The following is a 20000-nucleotide window of genomic DNA, read 5'->3' as shown; positions in this document are numbered from 1 at the left end:
TGAGAATATATGGCATTATGTACAATCTTCAATCTAGTATATAGTAACTAAACCAGTGGATGGTATTGAAGGCGCGCTCTGATCGGCCGGTGTCTGACAATCTCACACTGCAGACTAACCATAAATGCCAACCGTTTTAAAATACTGGTGCTTAGACTTAAATACTGTTTATCAGCGCTATTTGGATTGTAGGTAGTCTACAATCTGCGGTCTGCATTCTGCAGTTGTCGTACACCTCTGATTGATTATCCTTTGCTTACCTTTGAGCAACTCGCGCGGGACTTGGGCCTGAAAACATTGCAATCGTTGTAGGAATAAATGAATTAAAATCATCTGTTTGTGTTATATTATCTCACTGTTTTAGGATATACTTAAACAACTATTCACCTTGGTGTCGGACGGGACACTAAAAAACGCAGACTGCAGACTGTGCAGACCGTCTGTAAAATGAAAATTCGGTTAGCCTGAATTAGGCCTAAATAACATTCGGTTAGCCTAATTAGGCCTAAAGAACATTCAGGTTAGCATGTTTACGGTTAGCTCTCAATAATAGTAAAGGTAACACCATATTTTACCCTGGGTCTGCACGGTCTTCACAGTCTGCAGTCTGCGTTTTGAAGAGACCGGTGTAGGACTGACTAGTGGTGGATATTTACCTCACTGCTTGGCGCCTCGGTAAATATCTAACACTAGCCACCTCTACTTCAGTGAAGAGTTGTTTAATATTATTGTTCTTCAGTGCTTGAAATTAAAAATATCCAAGTTGTCCCTGTTTCAAATGCCGGACAACTACATGTAAACCCGTAAATTTGGTTGCCCTGATAAATGCTTAGTCGCACATTGGAAAATCCCCTATGATTAATGGACGCCGTGTTGAGATACAATAGCATGGCGTTGGAACTTGAGTATCCCATAGTTCGCCTGTGTTTTTTTTTTTTGTGGAAGTCTGGGTCCAAGTTTTATCATTTTCAAAATAGAGTCTTTGATCTCCATTGCCAGCTATATGTGAATTTTCCTATCTGACAATTTTTCGTAAAAGCCACAAATATTTAAAACACCGGAAAATGCTCAACTGCGGCAATTTAATTATTGTTAACTTCACATTAGCATTAGACATTGACAACAGAAAACCATCGAGTGAGTTGGGTGCTGCTTAAGTAATACATTTTCTTTTTTCGGCTGGGTTGTCGGTTGTTTTCTTATTTACTTATTTATTTACTTATTCATTTATTTATTTATTTATATACATTATTTATACAGAAATTCCAGTTCAGCATAGCTGGTTTAAATGAAGATCTGTATTTACCCTCCCAGCCATGATACATCACAGAGGACAGACCACAACACCGGGAACTACATGCTCTACTCTTTGCGACAAGTGTGCGGGTTCTTTTACGTCCCACAGGATTATGAACATTGAAGGGTTGTGAGACGGGACCTCTGGCTTATCGTCCTTATCCGAGAAGACTAGAGAGTCTTACCATTTGCAGATGTAATTACAAAGGCAGCACTTTCTCCTCAGTTATTGAAAGACCCTGAGTGTTGGTCCGGCTGGAGTTGAACTCACGACCTCCCGCGTGACAGCCCGTGCTCAACCAACTGAGCCAACGGTAGGGGGAACTAACCTTTTCATTTTACCAAAAAACTAGTCACCCTGTACACTTTGTGGTTGTCTAGGACGACCGGACAACGGCTACTTTCAAGTACTGGTTCTTACTCCAGGACGTGCAAATCTAAGTGACAATGTACTCTTGGCTTGCACTCACGTGATTAGACGGTCATTTTGGTGTACAAAACAAAAGCAAAATGTCATACACGCTTTGCATTTCGCTATTGTTCAGTACACCAACATGGATGCCATGACATGAGGTGCAAGCCAAGGACTAAGCTTAAAGCTGTCCCTGGGTAGACTGTGCCATCCACACAGGGTAATTCAATTTTCTAGCCACAGACTTTGTGTTTTTGTGTTATGGAGAGGGCTAAGGGTAGGCTAAAGCGGATATTTCCTTCACGAAAAGGGGGCAAACTTTGGACACTGACTCTTTCATAAAGATGCAGACAGAACTAAAGGCTTTGAATGTCATGTTTCAAACAGTGCCGCTGAAAGATTGATAGTGTACCTTCTGTCAATCTTACTACGAGTTTAGGAAAACATGTGCATATTTGATGATTTGGTTAACAGAGCTATGCACCTTTGAAACCTCCAAGGCCTGGCATTTACCCAGGAGAACTCTTTTGCCAAATGTGTTCCATCTAACATACCTTTGTATGATTCGACTCACAACCATATTTGGTCAAAAACAGAAAATGCCTAAAATTTCAGCGAGTTAACGATGTTGTTCTCATTTTTTAACGCAAGAGTATCAGAACATTCTAACACAAAATCTGTTGCATGGATTTTAAAAGAAATTATTTCACAAAACATTATGACGTCATAAGGTCCTTCTTTGACACACTTTTCAAAAAATCAGTTCCATTTTCTGTCCAAGTAGAAATTCCATGCTACAAATTACGAAAGAGATGGGACGGTTCCCATCCGTTTAAAAAACTGCCTCTTCCTTTCGTTTCCTGGGGGCTTTTACCTGTTTTTCACTAAAACACACGGCAGAGGAATGGGACTAGTTGCGCATGCACCTTCTGATTGAAGTGTTGACAGATTTCCATTGAAAAACTTCCTTCATTGAACCACCCATGCTACCTTTTAGTAAGGGTCTTTTACTAAAAGCGTCCTTAGCAACCATTGTCTTTCTGTGGTTAAGTGCCACCTCGCTTAACACAATCAGTTTCAATATTAGGTCATATGGTATACGTGAAATTATGAGTTTATAATGGAGATTGAGTGAACCAATCAGAAAGCTAGAAATGCAGTATCTGAGGTCGAACATTTAATAACATTTTAATAATAATTCTTCTTCTTCTTATTTCATGTCATAGCACTAAGGCATGGTTGTTAATTTGCACATTGTATTTACATATGTACAGTACAGACGACTTGTTTTATATCAAGATTTTATGAAAAAAATTATTCATATTGATGTGACTGAAGTACTGATTTTTCTTTTTGCTGTGTACCTCAGGCATAATCATGCCCTTGTGTTAGTGTATGACTTCCTGTTTGGTCAAGGGATTCAGTGTGGTGGAGACTTGAAGCACAGCATCACCAAACATAAGTCTGCACTGCAGTCATGTTTGGCTCGTTTGCAGATCAAAGCCAAGGTTAAAAAGAATGAGGACCTCTTACCCAAGCAGATCTTCGACAAAGGCATGCACTAAAATGTGATAATTTATGTTTTGCACAACAAGAGAGTTATTTTGATTGAATTAGATTTGTGCAGCCACTGTTCACAAAGTGACATTAGATTTCATCTAGTTTACAAATTGTCTAGATTACATGATTTTAACCCATTGACCCCTAGGAGTTGGACTCAATAGATTTTACTCTGTCTAACACCAGACGATTTTACTCGTCAGTGGGGGATGTCCAGGGTGGTTTAGGAGTGGCTGGGTTAACAACTTTTATTTCCACTCAAAAACTATATTCCCTTGCAAGTGAACCAACTTTGGTCAGTTTTCATTCCATGGCAGTGGGTCGGAGTGAACAGCTGAAACATCCCCACAAATTCTTTTCATTACAAATGTTTGTTTTAATCCTTATACATGTAGATACCTTAGTGCCTTAGGGATTATTAAACCTCCAACTTGGTAAAAATGACTTAATTTGATACTCAAGATAGATCCCAACAATAATTATTATAAAGTAGATGATAGTAGATGAACATTCAAAACTTGTTTCCTTGTGTTCTTCTCTTTAACCCCATAATGGGTATTTCTTTTACTCAGAGAGAAATAATAATTTTTGTGAAGGGTTCATGAACAGAGTAAGCTTTGCTTTCACATGTATTACATTCACATGTTATAAAAAGCGTTTTATGATGACATATTATGTACTAATTTCTTTTGATGTTTCACGTAGATTTGATCTCACGTTATGTCAGAGTTAACGCAATAAAGACCTCCATGGAACATGTAATCCAACATTTCAAAGAAAATGGTTATGAGCAAGCTAATCAAACCAATGTAGCATGTTTTGTCATGCAGGTAAGATCTCAATTCCATTGACAACTCTCTCCACTTTTTCTTAGCAAGGTCTAGCTCGACTCAAAAACCCTTTAACCCTTTCCCTGACTGAAGAGTGGCACTATTTACTCTGTCTAACACCAGACGATTTTACTCGTCAACGAATGTTCAAGGATGAAAAGATTAACAACATGTAGGTGATGATGATAAATGTAAAACTATTTGTGGGCCGAAAACTGCTTTGCATTCAGAAAGTTCTTTGAAAACAGCGATGCAAATTAATTTGTGATGTCAACCTGGTATTGAACGCATTCTGCTTCATCGCTCGGTTATTGGTTAAAGAATGACCACGTTTCTCATCTTTGAAAGCCAATAAAAAAAGTGAAATTTCAATCAAAAGGTTCCCAAAACAACTCAATGTATTTAGGATGATTTCGGAGAATTAATAAAGTTGAAATGTGATTTGAGGTGCATGATAGGCACTTTAAACGAAAGTCTACAGTAGGTTATTTTCAAAATCCCAAAATAATATTGTTTTGCAGACTGAAGTGCCGGTACTCTCACAAGATGATGCAAAAGTCCAATCATTTCATATGAAAAACGTTTTCAGCTACCTTAGTTTTCATGGCAGATCTCCCAGCTGCATTGTAGATTCGGATACGTTAATTTTAGTATCAACATTCAAGGGAAATTTCATATAAATTCCCTCATGCTGCTGGATTTTTCCGTGTGCCTTTCTTGAGAAGTTTCTTTCCTTTTACTTTTAGAGCAAAGCCACACACACTAAACAGTTCATGTGTGATGACCACTTTTCAGATGTAATGGTTTTTCCTTCTGGCACTGATCTCCATGATCATCCTTTGTATGTCAATGGAGAAATCCTCCTTCAAGACAAGGTACAACTGTCAACATGAAGTTTCTACTCGTTTGTACTGATGGCCCTTAAGAACATAAATGAACACCAGCTTAAAACTCAAAAATAGAAAAACAAAACTCAACCGAATATATTCTACCACAAACGAGCAATGCCGTGTTACAAGACCGTCTGTCCACAATTTGGACCGATGGAATGAACCCACTCTTTATTATAGTCATAAAAATAATGTCTTTGAAAGGCAAAACAATGTTCGTAAACAAACATGTGTTGTGTAATACATTGTAAATCTTCAATAAGACAATTAGTGTTTTTCCTGAGGCAAATTTAATATAAAAAAAAGTCGGACACCAGCATTGTACATCTTTTAACAATTCAATTACCGGTAGGTTGCAGTTTCATTGGTTATGCATCAGACGTTCATGTCCATCTTCTCGTCTGTCTCTCCAATGCCCAGGGATCTATCCAGAAAGGGAATTTAGCCACTATTTGCCGTGGTATATCCTAAACGGATGGTTTAGAAATTTACATTTTAAGGTCACTACAACATACAGGTACAGTATGTCTGCCACACACAAATAATGTACTATTGTTCAATTGCTATGTGAATATTTTTTTTTATGCAGCATGCCCATTACATCCTTTAATTTTAATGACATAATACGTGTAACTCTCTCTGCCAGCTACAATTTAAGGTCAGAATACCCTTGTCGCCTGCTTTCAACAAGACATCCTGTGATGTTAATGAGTATTGGAATCTTGCCATTCTTTGACTATTTTCTGTATAGGCCAGCTGTATTCCAGCTCACGTCTTGCTACCTCCCCCTGGTTCTCATGTGATAGATGCCTGCACAGCCCCAGGGAACAAAAGTAGCCATGTAGCAAGCATAATGAGCAATAAAGGGTATCATCAGTCAATCAATTTAAGTATTAAAGTTATTTATTAATATTTCTTATTTTGGAGAACCCCATGATTCATTCATTCTCTCTCTCTCTCTTTCTCAGCCTTTAATAGTGTCTTCAAAATTTAACAGCTATTTCCTTTTTCGATTGACTATCATTCAAAATTACATTTTGTACTCTAATCACCGTGAAACGATTATAAAATATTTTGTAACTAATCTTAATAAACACAAACACTGCATCAGGGGCAGGCATCTCGTTTATTGATACAGGATACAGCAAGCGTTTACATCAACACCATAAGAAAATATAGCAGTGAAAAAACAATAAAGCAAAGTTGAAAGAGATGCCTTCAAATGGCTCTCACATAGCCTAGTAGCCCCAAGGGATTCAACATCAACAAACACGCCTAAAATACTTCTAAAGTTAAGATGAATCATACATAATGAACGCACTCCCGTGTCATTAGCGAAACGTTACAAAATATATATCCTTTCCTCTTTCCATCAACTTGTCCAAAACTTGGCAGCTTCTCTTCTTTTAATCTGTTTTACATGTATCAAGGGCACACAACGAGAAAATGAAGCCAAACGCTTTTGAGAGACATTTCTAGGCTCCTTGTAATGTATAAAGACTGACCAGAGAGATGTTTTCATCACCTAAAAGAATTTGATCTGTTCGGATATCTTAGCTGAAAATTGAAGTGCCCAAAAATCTTCATTTCAGAAATTGCTAGCTGAACGTTACCTTCCGGGGAACCATTTGCTCATCCGAAACTACTAGGTGATCTTTTTAAGTGCCAAAAATTGCAAAATATTCCTTCCCAAAACGTAAGGGACTACTTTTCCTTTGTTGCCGAATCTTTTAGGTGATGTTTTACTATAAAGAAATCTATAGCTGTTTGCAACGTAAAACCGAAATTCTTAGAAGAGTTTGGCTCTCCCCAACACATATTTCACCGAAGATTATCGTTGGGTGCCCCTGCTGTATATTGGAGTTAAGAAGAAGCTTCTTTTCAGATGCTCGTAGTTTGAATGCTCTGTCAACCATCACTTCCTTCCTGCAGAAAAAATATTTGGATTTGACACTGACAAGAAAAGGTTATCAGTAATGGAAAAGCTGATGAAAATAGCTGGCGCAGACTGTGTTACAACGACAAACTGTAGTTTTCTGGACATTGGTATTAAGTTAGTGTCTCTCTGTCAAGTGAACTCTCTCTAGAAGGTAGCTAAAATCTAAAAACACTTGACAATAGCAACGACAATACCAGGAATAAACTTTATTAGCCATTTTGAGTAAACGTAATATCTACAGAAGACCACTTCAAGGTACATGTATATAACTTTAGGCTAATTGTGAGGATTTGAAAATTATTCCATTTTAATCACGTCACAGTGTACAATAATCCATTTTTATTATATCTCTCAGATAGTGCGTACCTGTGATTGGCTATTAAAACTAGTTTCCTTTCCCTCGCGGCTGATTGCCACAGATAACCACAGAGATATAATAAACATCTTACTAACCTCATTTTCGCGGTCAGTACTGTAAAATTACGGATTCTTGCATGTTTTTTTCCGGTTCATTTATGGCCCAAGCGGGAAGCAGTCCGTAATTTTACAGTACGGACCTCCAACTTGGTTAGTTAATTCACTCTATGCCCGTGTTCTTGTCAAATCCTTTAATTTGGAATGTGTCAGGTTGATCCCTTTGACGAGAAATACAGCAAAGTTGAGTATATTGTGGTTGATCCATCTTGCAGTGGGTCTGGTATCACGACCAGAATGGATAGACTTGTAGATGAGGAACAAGAAACAGCTGAGAAAAAGGTACATACTCAGCTTTATTTGTCAGTAAGGCTTAATGTTCTGCCAAATGCGCTGGCTAAAAAGGAGGCTTTCCATAGAGTGTCAAATGTAATGTAGCGAATGTTAGTTGGATTTTCCAAAGCTGCATTGGGTGATTGGATTAAAAATGGGACATGGCGATGCTATTTTCTCTTTCATTTTCTTACATTTTTGGGATTCGTTTTCCAGCACTTTGCACTCAATTTAGTGTTCTGCTTTGCGTTATGATCATGAATCTTTGATTACTGCTATTGTCAACAAACGAATTGATATATGAAATGAATCATATTATGAACTGCGGATATGCATTCAAGTGAAGCTATGCAATTGCTAAAATTGTTCGTAACTGCGAGGATCATAGCTTCACTTGACTTCATATCTGCATTTCAATATATTAATACATTTTATATATCATTTCGTTCGTTGATTTATTCCGACACAGGGACATTTAAACCCCCAAATGACAAGCTCTCAATATCAGTGACTTCGTAGCTCCGTTGGTTAGAGCGTCGCACCGGCATCGCGAGGTCACAGGCTCAAACCCCGTTGAAGTCCTGAATTTTTCAGGTTTCTCCATTGCTATATTTTCTCCACGGTTTTCTTGAAATGTATCTTTTGTTATAGTTTCTTTGTATTTTATTTTCTCTTTCGCTTCCTCTGTGGAAGAGGCTTGAATCTCTGGCCACGTTTCAGTTATCAGTCTTGAACCATGCGTTGTCCTTTCCTTTGGCAAAGAGAGTCGTGTATTCAACATGCTCTGTTTATCAAGAGGTATGAGTTTCATTATTTTGTCGTAAATTGTTAAGTTCGAAAAGAAACGAAATAAAAGTTGACTGAAGCAAGCAAACCAGGAACACTCTTCTTGTGGCCTAATTATAATTTGGAGCCAAGTGAAATATCACTTAAGGAGATTCGGTGCCATGACAACGATAACTAAATTGTTAGCTACAACACACTTGACTCTTTAGTTTCCATAGAAACTTTGCCAGGTTCAAATTAATGAGGCTATGGAAATATTCAGCCCCGGACACTTATCTTACGATGGACCAAGAACCTTCAATTTTCGAACGGAATTTGTTGAGAGAAGAAGGGGGGAGGGGGGGGGGGGGAGAGGAGATCGGAGCCAATGTATTCCCAGTTTGTTTCCCAGGTATAAGAGGTTTGCACAAACTAACATTTGATGTGAGTTGAGTTGATTTCCCCAATTTGTAATCTGAACCTTTCTCCTGTAGCCCAGTGGTAGAGCATCCGAACTAGTTAGCGGAAGTTTATCGACTCCTGTTCGGGAGCTCTCGGATTTTTTCCGAGTATCCCCGAGTCATCATCGAACCGAATTTGTTGGGAGAAGAAGAGGGCAGAGAAGATCGAAGCTCAGTTGTAGGGCATCCGAAGTAGTCATCGGATTTAAACAGGGCTTCTGACGGGGTGCGGAAAACAAATTAACATTGTGCGGGAACTAACTTAAATTGTGCGGAACTCCTTAATGTTTCTGCACGGGCGGCCCAGACTCGGAAGGTATAATTTGTATGGGAATCTCGATAACAGACTGAAAAAGATATTTACCCGCAAAAGTTCTCAATAAAAAAGCCGTACTTTATTGTCGTGGTGGATTTCTCGCTTTTTGTGTGGTTTTTTGCCTGATTGAATGCGATTTAAGCGACTTCTCAAATTCCCGAGTTGTCACTCGTACCTAAATAAAGGAAAGGCTGGAAAGTAATTTTTAGCTTACCTCACATCTCGCCGATAAAATCACACTTCTCCGGCATCAGTCACGCTCAAACTCCGGCGATGGCTATACGGATAAATGTACTTCTCCTTGACCAAGTTTCAAGGTCCAGCGAGTATCCATTGCTTAGAAACAGCGAAAAATATTCAAATTTTCAAACTCCTTCGAGGCTCGCTTGCAACGAATTTTGACACGGCTGGTCAACCGCTCACTTATTTGCTCTCACCGTATCGAGGCTCAAGAGAACGGTTGACCAGCCGTGTCAAAATTCGTTACTTACTATGCTTAGACTACATTATTGTTGTACTGTATGGTATCATTGTGGTAGGCGTAATTCAAACAGATTGGAAAAACTTAAGGTGATTCCTCAGTAAAAAAAGTTTTCGAACGATATTCTTGAAACATTCCTTGAATGTTCCCTACTAGTATTCAGGTAATTCAGCAGTTATACTGAAACGCTGAAGTCAAGAAAAAAATGAGCGATGTGCTAAAAAAAATGAGAATAGACGCAAGCGTGAGGAAATATTTCGATATGTCTGTCAGTTGTGCAAATAAAGGGGACCGCTTGTCAATCCCTTTTGTCACACCATTGTTTTGTTTTCAAGAAGTTCACCCTGCGAGCAGAGCCTCCTTTAGTCTTTTTCTTTACTGAGGAGGAGAAAAGTAGGCTCTGCCCGAATCGCGTCAACTCTTTGAAGCCGCCGCAGCCCGAACTTCTGGACTAGTAAATCTTGTTTTCTCTCGTCAAACCGGTTTTTCCAGTGCGAGCGTCCGTTTAGTGCCAAAACCGATGGTTATAATTGAGCCCGCTGTACCATGAAAAACCAAGATGGCCGCGAGATCTGGCATATTAGGCTTGGGTTCGAGACTGTATCCTGGCAACAAGCAGCGCATATTCAATAAAGATCTTACTCGATTCATGCAGAGCCTTTCTCGAGAACGCCAAAATCGAGCAAGCAAGAGAAAGGCTCTGCTAGCAGGGTGCAAGAAGTTATGCTTCACCTCGAAATTTCTTTTCGACTTTACCATGGAAACATCGAGGATCGCGGATCGAGTTTCGAGTCGAGACTGTTAACATTTGCTGCTTAAGTTTTCGCAACGGCCTGCCAGCATCGTTTTCGGATGAACTAGAGTCAGTGTCAGCATAGTTAATGCATGGAGATGGTTATGAAACTCGACAAGTTCCTTTGTTTCATGTTTTTGTCCGTATTTTTGGCCTTGACCCTGCACAAAACACACCTTTTTTCGAGAAGATAACCAATCAAATCCTTCGTTGAAATTATGCGCAACTAATTTGCATACCCGTGCGAAGCGAAAATAAAAGATTGTGCAGGGTCACGGTCAATTCAACATCGATTGCGACAACATTGTTTTCGCTTTTGAAGGTTCTAAGGTTTCATAGCTAGTCCCTCGATTAACTATGGTGTCAGAAAAGGCGCGCCTTACGAATGATTATTCCAGCGTACAGTTATAAAGAGGAATGAAGGAATCTGGATTCGCTCTGACGAAGGGCTAACGCTCGAAACGTCAGCTTTTAGAATCTCTGTACGGTGGCCAATTTACATTATCAACTCCGTTGATAAAACCAAATTTTTGTATAGTTATAAAGAGGCTCTGTAGAAAGCCAAAATACCCACATTTCGCAGAAGAAGATTTACTGTCACCTCCCCCCAGAAACGATCCCTACCTACAGCCACCCTACACCCCAAACCCAAGGAAAATAAACACAGACCACTAAAGTATACCGAAACATATTCGCATGAAACCTTTATTTCCATTTCTTCTACCTTTCAATCACAAGGTTCACAGCACTTGAATGTCATTATAAAGATAATATACTTACTAAAGCTACCATATTGCTTCTGCAGAATGATTCCACAGTACATTTCTTTTGATATCAAACCTATTATTAAGTAACAAGGGTACATACTTGCTTATGTACACTAAAATACTCGAAACAGTTTTTTTTTTAACACTGTCAGAGAGCTAAAACGTTCTATTTACAATTATTTGCCGTCACGCAAGCGGTTATTACGAAAATGTTGAATATAAATGCTAAAAGCGTTCTTAAAAGTGAAGTGCACTATTTCCTTAATCAAATCAAAGCTTCAAAGAAAACTACTCGCTTAAAGTCAAACACTTTGATCACTCATGGCTCAGTTAATGATAACTACACCGGAACTCACCGGGCAATATAACAGACCAATTTAGATATATTAAAATTCAGTCCTAAACAAAAGACAGCATCTCGAAGCTCTGGGGAATAAATAGAAGGATTTGTATCAGTTTATTCCCCGGGGCCACAATATAATGCGTTTAGGCGTTTTGTTTAGGAATAAATTTTAATATATCGAAAGTGGGCTATTCATGCTGCTAAAAATTCATGTTTTCTTACAAGTAGATTTCTTAGAAGATGAATTTCAATGCAAAAAAGTTATCAGTTATACCTTCTGTTCTCCTTTACAGAAAACAATTTCAGGTACAAAGCGGTACAATATATTAAAGTGAAACACTTCAAAAATACAGAAACAGTTCAACAAATTACAAGCAAATCAGATAGTAAAAAGGGTTCATAAAAGCTGAAAATCAAACTTCCTTAAGATAATAGATTATTGTTACTTGGCTTTTAGCAAGTGTCTGCTCAAGGTTCATCAAATATTTGAATGCGATGATTCTCATTGTCAGACACAACAATTTGGCCATTACTGAGGAGCGCTACCGATATTGGACACTTAAACTCTCCTAAGTTGCTGCCCTCTTTTCCAAACTTACCAACAAACTTACCATTCAGTTCAAAGACTTGCACTCTGTGATTATTTAGATCACAGACAAGTACATGTCCTGATTTACTCACTGACAAACAAAAGGGACGGTTGAACTCTCCATTCCCCTTCCCTCTTGTGCCAAACTGATACTTATAGTACCCCTCCTGGGTGAATACTTTCACACTGTGATCACCACAGTCTGACACAATGAGATGATCACCAGACTGAACACAATGAACAGGATCACTAAGAGAACTTGGTCCACCTATCTTTGTTAGAAACTTTCCATCAGGGGAAAAGAACTTAATGAATTTGTTACCAGCATCAGTAACAATAATATTTCCATTGTAATCCAATGATAAACCACGAGGATTATAGAGCTGGCTATCAAGGCTTCCTTCCCCACCAAACATACTCGTGTACCTCCCCTTCTCGTTAAAAATTTGGATTCGATGGTTTTCTGCAACATAAATATTCCTATCTTTACCAAAAGTTATTCCTCTAGGGTAGTGAAACTGTCCCTTGTCACTACCCTGACGACCAAAGGATCTCACAAAATTACCCTTGCAGTCAAATATCTGCACCTTGTGACATGAAGGGACTGCGATTTCATCACAGGAATTTATTGCCACCCCCCAAGGACAATCAAACATTCCACAATTCGAGCCTTGTTTTCCAAAAGATAAAACAGGTTTGACATTGAAAGGTTTAAATACAACCCAGAAAGGGCTGCCGCGGATATGTTGCCCGTTTACCTTAACTGACAAATTGAATTTACCTTCAAATGTAGGACAATAGCTGATTTTGTAGGTCCCGTCTTTGTTGTCATTAACAAGAAATGTGGTTATGCATTCCTGCCCTCTCCCGTCTCTCAAGTCTACCATTACATTGTCATTCTTATTATAACATCGTTCGGCAGCCGCGTTTCTTGTCGTTAAATTGAATTGAGCTTCACGCCCAACAGTTCCCTCACAAAGTCCTTTGCCTTCGGCAACGGATTCCTTTGCATCAGTTGGAAATTTCAAAAGACCAATGCCTTCGCTTTTGATTGTCTCCAGGATCTTGTTATTTTCCACGAAAACTAATTCAAAGAAGCTTTCAGGGTCGCTCTCAACTGGCTTCACTTGTGCTACCCGTTCTAGAATGGTTTGCAATGGTTTCTTTAGCTGTACCACCTCGGCGTCTGTGCTTTGTGTTAAAAGTTTCTCAGCTTTTTCCACCGCTAATTCGATCTTCTTTATTTCCTCCTGAATCACTGTTTTTTTGGTCGTTAGACTCTCCAGCGATTTCTTGGTTACGGTTTCCACTGCCGACTTGATATTTTGCCTTTCCTCTTGAAGTCTCCTCATTAAATTATCAACAAAAACATCGACGTCTCTTAGCACGTCTTCGCTTCGTTGAACAAGCTGAGCGTACTCCTCGTCAATTTGAGTGACCATCTTCACCTTTGCGTACAAGTTGTCTCTTGGCGTTTGAATTAGACCTGCTAACTCGATCTTTTGAGCTTCGGCTTCCTCCGGACACGAGGCTTCTTCGCGAAGATTGAAAAGCAACTTTGGGATATCCATATTGCTAATCTCCACGCCTTCACGAACTGAGTGCCGTTGACTATGACATTGCAAGTCTCGTGATTTCTATCTTTAGCTTTTCTTGGAATCAGGTGACCATTAGCCAATTATTGCGATGTGTTTTAAAAGTCTGTTGATTGTTTTGTTTTGGTTCTCTGACTCCCGGATATTTGGCTTTTATGCAGGCAGCGAGCTTAAAGCGACAGAGGGAGGGCAAGTGGGTGACCTTTGTGAAGTGTTGTAGGCTGAGATCACGGAGCTCTGCCCAATAGAAATGGCTTTTTGAACGAATTAGGACAAAGGAGAAACTTAACACTTTACAAAACCGAGATTCCATGGTATAACGCTTTAGATAATGCTTCTTTTAATCTGCATAACAGAGAATTGGTATAAACTAAGGAACAAATACTTGGATATTATGAAATGGAAAGCAATTATCAGGCTAAATAGAGAACTCTGACTGGCTGGTGTTCGGTCGGGATTTTACAGTACGGACCATTACCATGGAAACGGCCCTTTTCGTATTTAATAATAATAATAATAATAATAATAATAATAATAATAATCAGTAAATGAAATGGTGACAATAGAACCCACTGGAAACTCGGAAAAATCCGAGCCCCAGATGGGATTCGAACCCACGACCCTCCGTGATCTAGTCGGATGCTCTAACCACTGAGCTACTGGAGACTCAATGGTGAGCAAGGTCGAAATGTGGGTTTTGACTCGAGCTGCATCACGCAGCTACAAAGTGACTGCGTGATGCAGTTATGAGCTATGCTGCTGTTATTTGACTTTGTAGCTGCGTGATGCAGCTCGAGTCAAAACCCACATTTCGACCTTGCTCACCATTGAGTCTCCAGTAGCTCAGTGGTTAGAGCATCCGACTAGATCACGGAGGGTCGTGGGTTCGAATCCCATCTGGGGCTCGGATTTTTCCGAGTTTCCAGTGGGTTCTATTGTCACCATTTCATTTACTGTGTATTTCATTCTCACATTTGCTCACTTGGGTGGTTGGTTGGCCGCATCGTAGATATGCTTTAATGTGACTGCGTGATGCAGTTATGAGCTATGCTGCTGTTATTTGACTTTGTAGCTGCGTGATGCAGCTCGAGTCAAAACCCACATTTCGACCTTGCTCACCATTGAGTCTCCAGTAGCTCAGTGGTTAGAGCATCCGACTAGATCACGGAGGGTCGTGGGTTCGAATCCCATCTGGGGCTCGGATTTTTCCGAGTTTCCAGTGGGTTCTATTGTCACCATTTCATTTACTGTGTATTTCATTCTCACATTTGCTCAATAATAATAATAATAACGATAACGATAACGATAACGATGACGATAACGATAACGATAATGATAATGATAATGATAATAATATAATAGTCTTTATCGTACACAAGAAAAACATTACTGAACAACAAACATGTTCACTTTAGAAATGTCTAAAATGATCTAATTATCTAAAATTAATGAAAGTTCTATTGGTAAAAACACTTTTAAATTGTTCATTGCTTATATTATTTTAAAGAAAACGACAACACTCTTAAATTTGCAAAACATGTTTCGACAGAAACTTCTGTCATCTTCAGTTGATAGATTTACAAAGCGTTAGAAGTTGAATTTATAAGTAGGAAAAATGCTAATTACATTAGTAACAACGGAATGTTCACATTGCCACGTTTTATGTACATTCCGTTGTTACTAATGTAATTAGCATTTTTCCTACTTATAAATTCAACTTCTAACGCTTTGTAAATCTATCAACTGAAGATGACAGAAGTTTCTGTCGAAACATGTTTTGCAAATTTAAGAGTGTTGTCGTTTTCTTTAAAATTTTAACTTGCCTGCTGTCATCAAGATCCTTATATTATTTTATATTATTGGAGCATAACTAAAGAGTGACCCCTATTTCTTAAAACTCTATTCCTATTCCTAGTAGGTTGTTCCGTGCCGTTGTACGTTATGCTTGAAGCTGAAATAAAATGCCGACTAGTAATCGCTCGGAATGAAAACCGTTATCTGTCAAAAGTAATCCCAAGGTATGTTTGCTCCAACACCTTCGATTTCCACAAACATGTTTGTTGGAGCCGGTTCCAGTCCTTCGCACGTTCTTGCGAGCGCAGTATTTCTTAGCGTTTCGCTTGCAGCGCGGATTTGCAGCTAAAATCTTAGGCCTAATTAGGCAGAAACAAAAGTTTTTAGGGTTAGCTTTTTTTGAATGTTTAGGATACTTTCTGTATTGGTAAAACAATGACCTGTGACCTGTGATTTGTACCTGCCGGTATTATCTCTTCGTTTGCGATGCTGCAGCTCACGCGAGTTGGCTTGAAAGCAAATAGACCCATTTCAGTACTTCCCAATCTGGAGTAGAAAACAATGGTTGTTCTCTCCCGTGAGAGAAACAATACCCTGCGAGCAGAGTCTCTTTCGATCTTCCTAGATAAGTCGGGAAGAGGAAAGTAGACTCTGCTCGCCGCCTCCACATTATTTGATTTGCCGCTCATCCAAAGAATTGGATGAGTCAGTCCAGTTTCGACTTGTCAAACCTGTTTTTTTTTATTTTTGCGCATGATCAGTCGCCACGCGTCATCAATATTTTGAAATTTACAACAGCGTGGCAATTTTAACTGTTAGAATTCCCATGAGTTTTTCCTATTTGTGTCGGTTGCAGAAACTAGCCTGACAGAAACCTATAAATTTTCAGTAAAAAAATAAAATGGCATTTTTAAGATATATGGACTATCTTGAGTTTCCAATGAAATGATTCCTTGATTGTCGTGTGTTTGCCGGAATTGTTCGAAAATATTCCGACTTCTTCTTCTTCGTTTTGTGGCTACTGGTCACGCGTGACTGACACCGGATACATAAATTTTCAATTTTTAACGCATGCTCAATACAAAATGTGGAGGCGGCGAGCAGAGTCTACTTTCCTCTTCCCGACTTATCTAGGAAGATCGAAAGAGACTCTGCTCGCAGGGTAGAGAAACAAACCCTTCAGATGCAAAACAATCTTATTGTTTTGTCCTCCAGATTGGAAATTAACTGAAAGGGGTCTATACAATCAATGCAAGTAAGAGTATAGAAGATTACTGGCTGAAAATTAGAGCCAATTTTGTTGTTGAATTTCTTAACGGGATAAAATTATTTCAAAGTTTTTGACACAAATTGTTCACGCTTAGCCAACTGAGAAACAATCTAACTAACGATAGTTGTCGGCTACCTTTCTCAAAACTAAGACCCTGTCCACACAAATAGCAAAGATATCGTTGACGTCACCTATTGTGATTAATGTGCCAACCAGAGCCTCATTGGCTGTCGAAACAATTTAAAGGGTCTTTTGTTCCTTTGGTTGGCATATTTGAATAACAAAAACAGTGTTTGTAAACATATACTTTCTTTGATTCCTATGGTTCTTTTTGTTTCCAGGTGAAGTTGGTGCTGGTTCGGCAGCTGTTGCTGTAGCAGCAGCACAAGCTGCCATAGCAACTCTTCCCATGCAGCATGGTAGAAGAGGCACTGGAACTTTAAAAGCGGCATATGCAGCTGCACTTGGTAAGATATTAGAGATTTTATAGTTACAACAATAGCAACACCACAAAACAGTAGGTTCACCCAGTGAAGAATTGTGCAGTACATCTTGTGTGCATTTGAGTTCTTATCTCTGCCGTTGTCCAGAGAACGTGAAATTCCAACCTCATGATTCTGAGGTAATGCATTCCTATTACTTCATCTCCTGAATAACGTAGCAGAACTGCACACACTTATTATTTTGTAATTTTTGTGAAGTGCTCTAAATGGCACAAAGTCGTATTTTTATTGACCAGGAAGGTCTAAAGGAACCAGGGAAAAATATAAATATTGCTCATTAATATTTATATTAATCCTTATTTCATTCATTTATTGGACCTAAAACTCATCTTCTAACCTTATAATAATAATAATAATTATTATAAGACACTTTGTCACGTGAACCTTATACCTTAAAATCATTAGCTCCGACAATTCTTTACAAAGTTCCGCCCGAAAGTATTTACCCGTTTGCCGAGATTTTACCGTGGACGTTTCGCAGATTGATTCTGTGTTCTCACCTCGGCCAAGACGAGGTGTTCCGAAATTTCAAGGAGGTTTTACCTCAGTTTGCCGCCGCAAGACGCAGTAGAAATGAATAGCCTTTCTTAGCTTTATGTTTCGAGTTCATCAAGTTCTCAATTTCATGCTCCGATGATAACTCACATCAGCTGTAGCTCAGCTGGCGGAGCTTCTAGACTTGAAATCAGAAGGTCATGGCTTTGCCTCGTTGTAGCAGCATGACGATTTTCCCTGATGTATGCCTGTGTAAAACCAGAAAAATTCATAATTTCATCAAATTCTGTATTGTAACTAAATGTCTCTTGGAAACTAAAGTAGTTTTGTCTTGATTTTGTAACAACAGGAGGAACTGTAAGCAGTTTACCAGCACCATCAAACAGCTTAAATGGTTTGCCTGGTAGTAGTTCTTTAGGGATGCCGTTTGATTCAACGTCATCTAGTGTAAACTCAATTAGTATTCCAGTTACACCAAGTGATGTGCGAGCCTCTCTCAATGTGGCACCGACCTCAACAAAACAGAAAAAAAAGTAAGTGCAGTATCAGCCTATGAAGCTACAAGTTGCAAAATTGTTGAGACACTTGCATAAAAAAAAAACACCTTTTCTAGCTTCCTACACCCGCCGTATCTAGAATTTAAACCTTTCCCACTTCCCTTCCCCTCTCTCCCTTTCAATGTTAACTGTTTATGTTTGCGACAATTTTTTTGTCTTGCTAGCAACACTGATAGGAAGGGGGGGGGGGGGGGGGGGGGAGCTGAGGTGTGAGAGGTAATAGGTAAATTAATAACGCCCCAAGGAGGTGAAGTGTCTGCACTATTTTTGCAACTTGTTGTAGCTTTCCTGTACTACGAAATACTATGGCATTTAAATCTTTTCAGATTTCTGCATTGGTTCAGTAATGCTTCTTTCTTAGACCACTGGGTTGTGGAAAAACCCAGGTTTCTACGGGACTCCTATACAAGAGAGTCAGGGTTATGGTTGTCAGTGGTTTCCATAGATGCTTTGCAACCGATCTCTAAAGACAGAGATAACAATAATGTAATGTACATTTGCTGATGGACGAACAAAAAGAGCTAATGAGAAATCTTTTGTTTTCGTCCACAAACATGGCGGCGATGACCTAAAAGCACCGACAGATGACAAAAAGCGTCGGCTACATGTATTTCACTCAGGGCCTGAACAATCGATGGAATCGGTGATTGATCACAATCGATGACACTCGATGAAGTACACCACTACTTCTGTGTGAATATCGATTGGTCATCGGTGCCAATCAATGCCAATTGATTAAACGTAATCGATTAATTTCTCGATCTGTTTACCTAATTGAAAACAATACAGGCAAATTCTTTCAACCCCCTAAGATTAAAATTGATTTTGACAATGACAATAGTCTCATGAGAATATATGAAAGTCGTGTATCAAATTCCCTTCGTACTCTGACCTGTCCGCACGCGAAATTAGAATGGAACTGACAATCGGCCACCTCCAAGACGGCTTTATGATCATTAATACAGCAATGTGTAGAACAATCGCACGGTCAATGGCTCGAGTGCTGTTTAAACCCGGTTTTTTTTTTCTCTTTATTTTTTCATCCCTTTGCCACTGCTTTAGCTGCTCTCATGGCTGCGATGGTATTTTGCTTTACTCTGTAATTTCCTATCTCTGTATTTCTGTAGAAATAAAAGCGCAACTCAAGTTACAGATGTAGTTTCCGCCCAGGTGGCCGAACAGGAAGCTGCAGTGGCAGCCGCTGCTGTTCCCGATTGGGTTTACGATCCCAATGAGCCTCGGTACTGTCTCTGTAATCAGGTCAGTCCAGTACATACATGTCCGATATGTCGACATAAATCGATTTATGTTCGTTTGCATAGACGTCACAAGGTGTCCCCTTGCTTTTTGATTAGGTTCAGGGATAGAGCTGTTGGGGGTGGGGAAGCACAAGCATTATAAGCGGACTTGAACATTAGCAACTTTGCAACTTTTGGTAGGACAGAGGACACCAATCAACTACAATAGAACTTCATGCAACTGTGTATGTTACTCCTGCGTACGCTCTTTGCCGAGAAAAGCCATCCTTAATAGTAACGTCATTGCAAACGAACATGCGCACTAAAAACTTTGACTTCCAAGCCCCTAGTACGATGAT

General features: G+C 39.2%; 1 protein-coding gene across 1 annotated transcript in view; it reads left to right on the top strand.

Annotated features, from left to right (window-relative positions):
* Nucleotides 1-8610, top strand: part of LOC138011830 (28S rRNA (cytosine-C(5))-methyltransferase-like) — a 13105-nt gene extending 4495 nt beyond the window's left edge. Inside the window, exons 2-9 of the mRNA XM_068859051.1 lie at nucleotides 2229-2266; nucleotides 3047-3262; nucleotides 3974-4098; nucleotides 4845-4973; nucleotides 5740-5878; nucleotides 6921-7045; nucleotides 7555-7683; nucleotides 8368-8610. Of these exons, the coding sequence (XP_068715152.1) occupies nucleotides 2229-2266; nucleotides 3047-3262; nucleotides 3974-4098; nucleotides 4845-4973; nucleotides 5740-5878; nucleotides 6921-7045; nucleotides 7555-7683; nucleotides 8368-8478 (1012 nt within the window). The 3' untranslated portion in view covers nucleotides 8479-8610. The remainder of the gene's footprint in view (nucleotides 1-2228; nucleotides 2267-3046; nucleotides 3263-3973; nucleotides 4099-4844; nucleotides 4974-5739; nucleotides 5879-6920; nucleotides 7046-7554; nucleotides 7684-8367) is intronic.
* The last annotated feature ends 11390 nt before the right edge of the window (nucleotides 8611-20000 follow it).

The sequence above is a fragment of the Montipora foliosa genome, chromosome 7 (assembly GCF_036669935.1).
Source record: "Montipora foliosa isolate CH-2021 chromosome 7, ASM3666993v2, whole genome shotgun sequence".
NCBI lineage: Eukaryota > Metazoa > Cnidaria > Anthozoa > Scleractinia > Acroporidae > Montipora > Montipora foliosa.
Note: the sequence above shows the minus strand (reverse complement) of the source record. Positions and strands in the feature narration are given on the sequence as shown.